Source organism: Diceros bicornis, chromosome 1, assembly GCF_020826845.1.
Source record: "Diceros bicornis minor isolate mBicDic1 chromosome 1, mDicBic1.mat.cur, whole genome shotgun sequence".
Lineage (NCBI taxonomy): Eukaryota > Metazoa > Chordata > Mammalia > Perissodactyla > Rhinocerotidae > Diceros > Diceros bicornis.
This window is the reverse complement of record NC_080740.1, coordinates 87648951-87661316: the sequence shown is the minus strand read 5'-3', so window position 1 is coordinate 87661316 and position 12366 is coordinate 87648951. Positions and strand designations below refer to the sequence as shown.

Genomic DNA, 12366 nt, shown 5'->3' with positions numbered 1-12366 from the left:
GCACAACTCGGTTATAACTGAGTTATAAATATAACTTAGAAGTACCATGTGCGTATTTCCCAAAATGAAATTATGTCTGATACCAAAATACATTTCTAGCATTACTAGATAACATTGGGTTCTACCAAAGTACTTGAGCAAAAATGGATTAAAACAACATAAAATCTCCTTCAGCCATTAAGTTTCCGCTTTAATAGGTCTTAAGTTTGGGAAAGGGAAGGGTATTTTCTGTCAACCTGACAAAGGTTAGAAAGACAAAGATATCACAAAAGCAGATGCTTGTTTAAAACATTCTATTCATACAACTGCTTCAAAGACAAGGGAGTCTGGGGAAACAAATGATTTGAAAATCTTGGTTCTGTCAATATTAAAAAGTTGTTTGATGCTGCTTGGACTTCTGAGAAAACAGATACTTGAAAAGAGTAGGCTTTTAAAAGCTATAAAATTAACATAACTCTCATAGCTTCCATTATTTCAAAAATAAATATAGTTTCAGGAACAGTAAAAGCTATAGATCAAAAGCAAAAATCAAATACTCTCAAAGTCTTCAAATGTGTACTTTCAAACTTTGATTTTTGTGCCAAAAAATTAAGCTGGTTAATAAAAAAGAATTCATGGTTAAAGTCTGAGATTAAATTCTGAAAAATTTTTAGAAACATTTTCTCACATTAAGGAAAAATACATTATAGGTGTACAATGCTTATAACTATAAAAACTGCCCAATCAAATAGGGAAATTAAAACAAATTAGTACCGAAAAAATAAAAACAATGACATTCTGGAGCACAGAAAATGGAAATGTTTAAATTTTTGATTTCCACTTACTATAATGCCGGTAATACTATACATTATTTTAAATGTGGATTTTGACATATGACATATATACAGCAAAGTACACAAATCCTAAGTGTACAGTTCAATGAATTTTCCATAATGTTAACACACCTATGTAACCAGAACCCAAATAATAACACAATGGTAAATGCTGCCACTTCATCCTATGTATGAAAGACATACTAAGTAATTTTTCTCACCTATTTCAAATTATACTTAGTGCAAATATATTATGATGAAATACTTGTAACACAGATCCTCACCACTTTCCTGAGGAAAATGTCAGACAGATTTCTGATCTCATGATTATTAAGTGTTGCATATTATATGATGTTTCTGAAACATCCCAGGAAGTGGCAAGTAAAAACAAAATCACTTTCAATATGTTTAAAGAAATTTATATTTTGGAAAACTTCTAGCTAAGTCAGCTGAAATAAACTCTGCTCAGAATATTTCTTTAATTACAGAAGAGTACACTTTTAAAAGATTTAAAAAATGCATGTTATTATTGAATAAAAATCTTTTAGTGACCAGAGTTAAAATGAATACTATTCTACTTTTATTTTTATTTCTTAGTTTTGATTTATAAAGTACTCAATAATTTAATGTTCAGTACTAATATGATTCAAGAATGTTCTAAATGGGCTGGAAACATTATGGCTATAAATTTTTGTAACTACTGGATGCATGTTGTTATTAGATCTATTGATAAATAATTTATTTCCAAAATATCTTTACAGTATTGCTTACAAACGCCCTATATTCATCATTAAATTCCCCCTAGTAAATATTCCCCTAGTCTGGGATGCTAGATGTGCAAAGAAAGTACAGAAAGACTTATCACATTTTTTTCAACATTACATATATATTTCATTATAAAAATGAAAATATTATTTATCTCAAACAGTATTTTTTTCTCATTTGTTGTAACATTTGTTATAGTCAAAAAAGAAACAAAGTAGCCACAATAGTGATACATTCATAAGAAGAAATACCTAGTATGCAGCCATTTACAAAATGGGGCACATGTTCACCAGCGGATACTAAAACTAAGATGTAGTTTGCACAAGGTGCCTGTCTATTGTATGTTTCTTATTGTGTAAATTTAAAAATAAAGAAAATATAAATAGATATGTGGGAATATGCATATATCTTTTTTCTAGAAACCACAAGAACCTCTGGGGAGAGGAACTGGGATGGGGAAAGAAAGAAGGATTTCACGTCTTATTTTACCCCTTTCTGTACTATTTAAATTAATTATTATTGTGTACACTATATTACTACATTCATTAATGGTCCCTTTTTGGTTTTATTCTTGGTACTTACACTAAAAATAAACAAATGATATATTTAAAAAAAAAAGTATCCTTCCTACATGAGGGCATCTAATTGATTCTGTAAAGAATAGGACTTTAGGCCATGAGGGATAAAATATTACCAGGTTTTAGTAGGCAATGAAAGATTGATCCTATTCAGGCTACTCTGGCCTACCTCCAGCTCTCCATCTACCTCTCATTGCCCCCATATTGAGAAAACAGATAGCAGTGCTATTTGGAAAAACAAGGGAAGAGGGCTCAGGTTAAAAGATGTTATCAAATAACTGATTTTTCCAGTAGGACTGAAAAAAAAAATGTATGTGGGGAATTAGTCAAATTAGTAAATTAGTTAAGATACAAATCAAAAGCTGGAAGCTAAAAGGAGTTAATCTGTTAACAAAAGAATAAACACGGTTGAACCAAAAAAGAGATAATCATCACAAAGACCAAGGCATACAATTCAACAAAGATGCAAAGACTCATTTTAAATGATTTGGTAAATCAACCCCTAATTTCATGGACTCATTGTCACAAAATTATTTTAGATATATGCTTAATAGTTAGAATTTTCTATGTCACATTGGCTCGTGTTGATATTAACTTGTTGGTACAGCAATTTTGTAAATCAACCCCTTATTTCATGGACTCATTGTCACAAAATTATTTTAGATATATGCTTAATAGTTAGAATTTTCTATGTCCATTGGCTTGTGTTGATATTAACTTGTTGGTACAGCAATATTAAAAGAATGTTGATAAGATATAATAAAGATATGAGACTGTTATTTGTAAAAAGCTATCTTAAAGGAGGGCAGAGAATGTATCTCTAGTTTCTGTATATCCTAAACCCTCAGATTCTTATTTATAAAAACGGAGAGCTGATGAGAGAATAGCAAAAGATATCATATGTATATATGATGGTCAGGCAGTCAGATGCTCAGTAAACAATAATTTTCTCCCTTCCTAAAAAGTAAACTCATATGGTTAGGTTGGTCTTCAACAATTACTGTCAGCTTTTCATTACTGTTCTAAGGTTAACAATTGTAGAGCATTTTAGAATTTACAATATGTTTTCACATTATCTTTTTCACAAAGGGATCTTTCCTCATGCTGCTTACTGTATCAACTAGAACCATATTATATACATTTTCAATAAGTGACTACAATCTACATTTCTTCTGAGTAAATTAAACCCTCCCTTTTTATAGGTTTCTGCCCTATTCCCCTTCAGCAAACAATCTTCCTCCTTTCATTTCAAAGAATTATAATTAAGAGATGCTGTCCTGTGCTAACCTTTAAAAGATATCTGACTAATCTCCTCTTCTGGGACAAGCAAATATTTCACTTGACGCTGCTAAGTGAAAGACAGCCGCAGAGGAAACGAAATATATACATGCATTTGTTGAAATCTAATATATTTTGTAGTTGATCTATAACTTTCCCTGCCACAAGGTTCATTTTTGAAGCAGCTAATCCTAAGGGCTAAAGCAGTGGAATGAAGCTGGGGAAAACAGTACCATGCAAAAGCACTTTTACATACAGGTGGTGGTGGTTGCATGTTAGTTTTCTTGGGCAAAATAAAGCTTTAAGCTGGGTAAAAGAAAAATTAATCTTTTAATCTGATGTCTATCTCAGAGCTAAATCAAGACACACCAGAGGAACTGGAGGTAAGTCTCGACTATGCTTAGCACGCTTCTCTGACTTTGCTGAGAAACTGAGTAAGTTTCAGGCTTGTTTTTCATAACGATAACATGGATATTCTAACTATATTCCTATTACATAAGATTCACCAGGAAAAAGTATCTGTTATGGGATGACTTGTGGCCCCTCCTCAAAATTTATGTGCTGAAGTCCTAACCTCCAGAACCTCAGAATGTGACTGTATTTGGAAATAGGGTCTTTAAAGAGGTGATTAAGGTTAAATGAGGTCACTGGGATGAGTCCTAATCCATATGACTGATGTCCTTATAAGAAGAGATTAGGATACAGGCATGCACAGAGGGAAACCCATGTGAAGACATAAAGAGAAGACAGCCCTCTACAAGCTGAAGAGAGAGGCCTCAGAAGAAGTCAATACTGCTGACATCTTCATCTCAGACTTCCAGCCTCCAGGACTGGAAATAAATTTCTGTTTAAGCTGCCCAGTCTGTGGTACTTGTTATGGCAGCCCCAGCAAACTAATACAGTATCCAAAAAGTAGCTAGAAGGTTTGGGGTTTTTATACATTTAAAATCCAAGGATTTCCCCCCAAGAATGCCCCTCAAAAAAATCTCCACAACTAACAACACAGCAATAAATTGAATAATTCCCTAAAATGTGCACTACATTCTTAGCACAGCTATCAAATTATTATTTGGCAATGTCTTTTAAAAGTCATGAGTGTTCCATGAAGGTCACTATATAGTGTGAAAACTACTGATTGAGCATGGCCAAGGGGAAAGAAAAGTAATTTGATCCACTGGATGAGTAAGTCCTTTTTATCTTTGTACATGCAAATTCCAATATTTTCCAATATAAACTGCTGAAGCTGGTAGACTACTCTGAATCTTTTTCATTCTTATTTATCTAGGATTTAAACCCCACTTCTTTCAAAAAAGCTTTGAGATTGCCTTAAAATTTCAAAACAAGTTATACAATAAAAATCAGTCGAAATTCAAGTATTCATACGAGAAAGAGAGTAAACAGCCCTTTCATATTTTTATCCAAACAAAACAAAACAAGAAATGGCTTTTTAGAGGCTTGGAAGAAAAAGCTCTGCAAGTTACAGCTGAAACCAAGTAGAGGAGCTATATAAAAGCCTCAATAGACTAGACATGATGGACAGGAAAGGAGCTCCTTATAGTCCCTAAAAGTCTTAAAATTGAATAATGAATATAAAGCAACACAATGTATTAGGCTTTTGTTTTCAGTTTTAAGAAAAGGCTGCATATAAGATGCGAAGGGACTGCATTTAAAAGTGAATATAGTACGGCTTAGGTTATCTATCTTAATAGACAAAGAAAGCATGTTCAACGCTATAGACAATTTTTACAAACTCATCTTAATCCCTTGTTTTGTGTTTTTTTCTGTCATAAATCTTTAGCACTATTATTCCTAACCAAAAAAAACGACATTCTAATTATTTTAATTTGACTAGGTGCCAGGTGCCATGCTAAATGATTTACACGCATTTAACCTTCACCACTACCCTATGAGATGGGTAGTATTTGTGATTTTTGTGTTTATCTTCATTAAGCACAATGAATGCATTATCCTAGATTTGTATTACGGGTACCCCCAAAACCTGAGCTAAAGTGAGAACAAAGCTACTAAGGACCAGTATATGAATGAGATCAATTTCTCTACAGAAGCAATCCACCACAGAAGATGTTTCATAAATTTGACTGAAGAGAATGCTAATGCCTACGCCTAAATCACGGTGACTAAGGAATTGTCTCAACATTCCTCCACCCCTACCTTGCTTTAATTTCATGATTTTTAAGCAATCTTCTATAATCTGGACTTTGCTATTGGAGAGAGAATGGTTCTATCAGTCAACTCCAGTATCTGGTCTACCTAGAAGTTTTACTCCTCGTTATAAATGTATAATTTGGCATCTGGTCCTAGTTGGTTGGTTATTAAGAACGAACAGTTGATCAAATTGGCCAAAATCTAGTTCTGCAATTCTGCAAAGCTGAATACTAGATCTGAGAGCATGGCAGCCATAACCCCACACTCTGGATCTTGCTTGAGAAGCCAGTAAGTTTCCCCCCTTTGACATCTCTTGTTCTTTCTTTATCTTCCTGTCTTTCAGTTTGAGACAATATTAACCTCAGCTAGTACTTTTATAAAATACAAAATTTCCATGTATGCAACAGTAAAAACCATCTAGTCCCCTTCTAGAATCTATGGATCAGTAAAATTTCAAAACATAAAAATTTGGTGGGGGAGGGCCAGCCCCAGGGCCCGGTAGTTAAGTTGGGTGCCCTCCACTTCAGCAGCCAGGGTTCCATTCCTGGGCACAAACTTGCACTCGTTGATGGCCATGCTGTGGCAGCAACGCACATATAAAAAATGGAGGAAGACTGGCACAGATGTTAGCTCAGGGCGAATCTTCCTCAAGCAAAAAGAGGAAGATTGGCAATGGATGTTAGCTTAGGGTGAATCTTTCCCAGCAAAAAAAAATAATGGGGGGGGAGGAGTTTATTTTTTCTTTGCCAAGCAAAGATCATTAAAAAATAATCTTTTCATTAAAAAAAGGATACTAACGGGGAAAAAAGAATAGACAATTTCATAATAATAGACTATACAAAAATTTAAGTTAATTTAAGGAAAACCTACTAAAGAGTATTTATTTTTCTCACCTCAAGAAAGATGGACCCCAGGGGCAACTGAACTAATTTAGCGACTTCATGAGGAAACTGAGACAAAGAAGAGTTGATCACTTTGCCTAAGACCCCACAGCAGTATCTCAAATCTTGGTTCACTGCAATTTCCAGCACACAGACCTGACTAGAACTCGTTCCACAGGAAAAGCTAAAACCATGCTACAATGGCAACCCTTATATTATTCCCCCTTATCCTGATGCCACTGTCACCACTGGGTTCGGTTTGCAGTCTATACACATTTACGCTGAAATATTATATTTTGGCATTATTTCTGGCAGCTGTAGCATGAAGAGAACAAAGTCTGACGAACAAGTGAGGTTTTTATAAACTGTATAGTCTCTAGAGGATCTAATGCACTCAGCAACTCTCATAAATCAAATTTCCTTCTAACTTTCCCTGGCTCAACAATCCTATATTCTAGAGAAACAAAGATTTCAAACACTAATCAAAAAGAAATCATCATAAAAATAATTTTTAATTCCCCATTCACAATATACCATAGACAAAGAATAGAAGGTTTTTTGGTTTTGCTTGGTTTTTGGAATGATGAGAATATAGCTATTTAGCCAAGAACACTTCTTAGAAGTGGTGGGACTTAAAATGAGTTTTGGCATCATGAACACAGAAATCTGAAATCCATATTCAATAGTAAATGAATAGAAAAAAAGTAAACAAGACCTCTGTATTCCACCCCGTTATTTTAAACTACAGTAGTATAAAACGGACACTTTTTGATTCTTTAATTCCTTCTGTGAGTAGATGTCCCCTCCTTCCCTGTGAACTTTAGTTTGCTTCAGCATATGCTCATAAAAAGAGAACTCAACGGCACAACGGTAATGTTTAGAACAGGCAAGGAAAATTTACCAAAGGCACTCTAAAGGCCAATAAAACTTCATTTTTCTTATTCTCATCAGACAGCAAACAGTGAACGACCTTGCCTTTTGCAATGTCAGGCCCTGTGGTCTTAGGCTGTCTTTCTGGTTTTAGATCTCTGATTATTCTCCCCTTTTCCTGGAACATTTTTCGAACTACATGGAAATGGTTTTTATGTTGACATTTCAAAGGTCACTCCACAGAAGCTAATGTTAGATTAAAGCCATCCTTATCATTATGGGATTCTCATTTTTCTCACTGTCACCAATTTCAAGACAGACTCAGTTGGCTCTCAAAGTTTAAAAAAGTTCCTGCCACAATTTGGAGGAAAAATAATTATTCATAAAATAGCTGACATATTAAAAGCAACTTGTAATTACCATTACAGAACAAACTAATGTCATTTCCCCACTTGTTGAAGCACAGCTCCTGTATTTTCTCACCTAGCACTAACGTGTCTCAGTTTTGTGAACTTCACTAGGGTAAATCAACGATCACTTACCATTAATAAGCAGAGAGCTATCGGATCCTGGATATGAATAGTTTAGACGACCTGAAGGTAAAAGAAGGCCGTTACTAAATTTATTTTTTTCATAGATGGTTTAAACGTATTCAATAACAAAGCTGAATCAATCGCTTTAATAGGTAAGGTATTTATAAAAAGATATATTATGGGATAAAACTTTGCTGTTTTAATGAACACAATGAGTCAGAGGACATATCAACTAGCATGTTCACAAACATTCAAAAAGGGAAAGTTTGAAAGTGGGAAAATAAAATATTCCTCATATTTAACTACTTGATCATTCTAATTTCCAAATCCCCATACAAAGTAATTTTCTTTATAACATTATGTTCTCATACTAACTCACAATAACAATCTTCACATTTTTTTGCCCCACAAATGTGAAAAATGTTTTTCAGGTGTGTAGTTTTTTTGTTGTTTTTTAAACATATGTAATTAGCAGCAGTATTTTTCTATATGATTTATAACTAAAGTGCCAGGCTTATGCCCACGTGCACAGACACACTAATGGGTTTAAATTCACATTCTGGGAGAAAAGGACAGAAGGTAAAGAAAAACATATCATTGTGTTTCACATGACAGAAAATATCAAAGCACACAGCACAATGCCCAGAGCACAGCAGGCACTCAATAAATGCTGGGTTAGTTTCCTCTTCAAATTTTGAAGTGGTTCAAAATCTAGTTTTGAACCTAAAATAGGCACTCAAGATACCCACCAAAAAAAAATTTGTGAAGGTACTAAAATTTTTGGAGGATGTGCCATCTTCCAAATTGGCAGCCACAAATAAAGGGGGGAATAGCACTGAGATTTCTCCATTTACAAGGAATTAGTTTCTGTTTTGGAAGAATGTCTCCAGGTAAGTTAAGGTATAGAGACCACATACCATGTATCTACTTCTGAGTGCATACAATGTACCTAGTTCTATGCTTTAAGTTATAAAAATCATCACGGCAACATTTTTAAGTCTCCATATTCCACATGCCCATCTACACCCACCTTCATAAGAACAATGAAGGACCCTCAACAATGGGATGGATAGGGGAACTTAATTGTTAATTATCTACCAGAGTCCAGCACTCTATAAATCAGGAGTAGTGTGAGAATTTAAAATTGACTCAGAATGATAAACATTCCATTAGGAAACAGCAGTCTAACCTACGATCCCACAGAATCATAGCAGACTCTCCAAGGCTATGAAAAAGTGGGTAAGCAGAGGTTCTCCAATGCCCTGAGGCTTGCACAAGCCTTCCAAGATGCCAAGAAGACTCCACCTAGCTCCACAGAACACTATGGGAACCAGAGCTAATACGGGGTCCTATCAATCCAGCAGCCATATATTTAGAACTCTTTAGAAAGGAACCTTAGGCCTCAACTATTCTTCAATTTCTCAAAATTCTGCTTTTTTGAAATAGTCTTCAAAGAAATGAACTCATGCTGTGTAAAGAGAAAATTGTTCTCTATAGCTTATAGCTTTAATTAATCCATATCCACAACTTGGAGTCTAACATGAAAAAAAATCTGAACTTAATAATTTTCCTACAATTTAAAACCAAATACAAGGATTGTTTTTATTATTGTTGCTAATTGTTCCAACTAAAATTTCAGCTTGTTCCTATTCAAGGAGTGGAGGTAGGGATGGAGATGGGGAAGGAGGAGGTGAAAATTAATTTTAGTATTCCAATTTCTTCCTAAAAATCGGCTTCATTATTTAATGCTAATGTACATAGCCAAGTATCCAAATTCAGTGAATTCCATCTGAACTGCTTTAACTATGAGCCTGGATCGTATGACCTCTCCCAAGTATATTTTTAAAAAAGCATAGACTTGAGATGCTAGAATAAGAACGTGACCTTAACTGTTAAAAACTTAGGAGGGGTAAGTACTGTTTTTGAATCAGTTAACTCAAAGCAGTAGCTGATTTTCTGTGATGGAGCATATGTATCAATTTGATAGCTGTAAAACCCTCTAGTCAATGAACTAACGGATCTATCACACATACCATTTTTATTTATCATAAAACATTTTTTTAAAAACATGATATAAATCCATAGAGAAACAAAAATATTTTACTATATTAATCGAAGTTAAGAGGAAATGTTTTGTTATTTCCAAGAAGATATTCAATTTTTTTTAATGCTAACATTCCACTCGAAACCAAGGCTCTTCCATATGAACTATAATGCCTCTTATTTTGATGCCAGGAAGGGATAATTAACAACGAGAATTCAAAAAATAAGTTACCAAACTGACTGGCCCAGTTTAACAAATCAAGTTTCACCTTAATCAGAAACTCATTTTGTGGGTACCTTTTAAGGAGAGAGATATAAGAAGAATGTTTCAACTTGACAGGCACAAAAATGTCCCTTAACTCAGTTCTCAGAGTTTGCCTCAAAACACAGATCCTAAAGTGATCTCACCCTCCAGCCCCAAGGTAGGTAACCTTGGATACTTTTTCTGCTCTTTAGACTTCTGAATACAGTAATTCTACCCTTCTGCTAAGACAATAGGGCACTGAAGAATCACTGGCAAAGTTCATAGCTTAACTCTAAAAGTGAGACTTGTTTTTAATTTTTTGGACCTGGTCTTGTGATATGAGACCTGTCAGGCTAGAACCAATTTTGGCCTCTGAGTAGCAAATACATCTGTGTATTCTGGTTTAACGTTTCGTTAACCAATCAGTAATGTTTTCTACTTCAATTTTAAAATATAAGCAGTAACATTAAAAAATCTTTTTTTTTTTTAACTTTCATAATGCTTCCTTAACCTGCCTGCCCTATCCTTCTGTAAATTCTTTCTACAATTAAAATATCTAGAGTCATCCATTCACGATATCTATTATGGGTAACATAGATCCTCTCCTCTCTGGAAATCTTCCCAGAGCTCCCATTCTAAATGCCATGGGACTTCAAAGTCTCCTACGGCCTTCCACATTCTCCTTGCACTCCTTTCACGTTTGCTCTAATATCCCCTCTGCTCTATGGATGCCAACTGACACCGGCATTTCTGCATTTTCTATTCCATGGCCAGACTGGTGACAATCCCCTCCTCCCTCATCTGAGGCAGTGGCCCTCTTTCTTTGTTCTCAATGGAGGGTATTTTTCAAATCTTTTTTTTTTTTTCTTTCAGATTCACCTTTTTCCAGGGCACCTTTCCCAAAAAGGAAATCCCCTTTTTAGATTACGTCACCAAATTTTATTTCTACCTATGTTGCAACAGCCAATCTTCCTAGATAATCATTTCAGCGACTGGCTAACTTATCTTCTGTACATAATAGCCCCCTTAGGAACTAGAGCTTTTTTTACCTACGTACCTTGAGTTTCCTGATTGGGCACCAGGTAAGCATTCAATGAGCTCATTCCACTGAACTTAAAAGATCAGCATTTCACAAATGAAGAAAGTGAAGTAAAATAAAAATAACTGAGCTATCTGAATCTGAATATAACCCAGTGTTTGTGGGTTCCGTTTCACTGGTTTTTTGATAACTCATCTATCTATAAACATAACCCATGTTTTGGTACATTTAGAATTGAACTCCTCAAGAGAGAAGGAGGGCATTAGGATTTCAGGCAAGTGCACCTATTTGGTGGATAAAATTCATTCTTTGAAGGTTTTGGTATTGGCTGTGTTATAAATACAAAGAAATACTGCCTGATCAGCAATACTAATCTTAAGGGATGTTATGACAGGAAAGTAGCAGTCTCTGGAGGCCAGCTGTGCATTTGGAGCCAGAAGCCTGGATACATCATGCAGAAGGCAGAGACTATATTTGGTGACATGACTCAACCTAGCCAAATATAGGCAACTGATACAGTGTGACTCTGGGGAACTACACTACCAAATTTTACAGCCTAGAAAAGATCCATACTCCAAGTAGGCACTTCTATGCTCGGCATTTGCAAGTTGGAGAGAACCAATATTTACTAACCAGACTAAGAATTGCTGCGGGGAGGAGGTGCTCAAAAGAAAAGTATGTACAATCATATTCTTTTAAGACACTAACTAAAGTAACCTAGTCAATGAGATGAAAGGAGAAAACACTAGAATGAAATACTTTCAAAATTAGATAAAATAAAATTTATTTTCTAAAAAGTAACCCAGATACTATTGCTACTGATGATTCAACAGGAAATGATACAATGAATGCTGCCATTTCAAACACACAAACAAATACCGAGAAATATCAAATGTTCTACAGTGCTATTAGATTTCATGCTATGACCTTCTCTCTTTCAGAGTCATGCCAGCATTGTTGGCAACATGGTGCAGGCTAAGGAACCATAATAGGGGATAATTCTGCAAGGCTGTCCAAAATACAGCCACGTAGTCCTAAAAAGTGACAAGCAGTGTGAAAGTCTAATTTTTTTTATTGACTCACGCTATAAAATCTTAGATACTCCAAAGAAAAGGGAGGAATTTTCAGTGGACACCACTAAAAATTTCTAACGGGGA

General features: G+C 34.9%; 1 protein-coding gene across 3 annotated transcripts in view; it reads right to left on the bottom strand.

The window, feature by feature from the left end:
• Window positions 1-12366, bottom strand: part of CPEB4 (cytoplasmic polyadenylation element binding protein 4) — a 62706-nt gene that overhangs the window by 19187 nt on the left and 31153 nt on the right. For 2 of the 3 annotated variants that reach the window (XM_058546214.1, XM_058546224.1), the window contains exon 3: window positions 7893-7943. The exons of the other annotated variant lie outside the window; for it this stretch is intronic. In XM_058546214.1, coding sequence (XP_058402197.1) covers window positions 7893-7943 — 51 coding nt within the window. The remainder of the gene's footprint in view (window positions 1-7892; window positions 7944-12366) is intronic. 3 annotated transcript variants of the gene reach the window in all.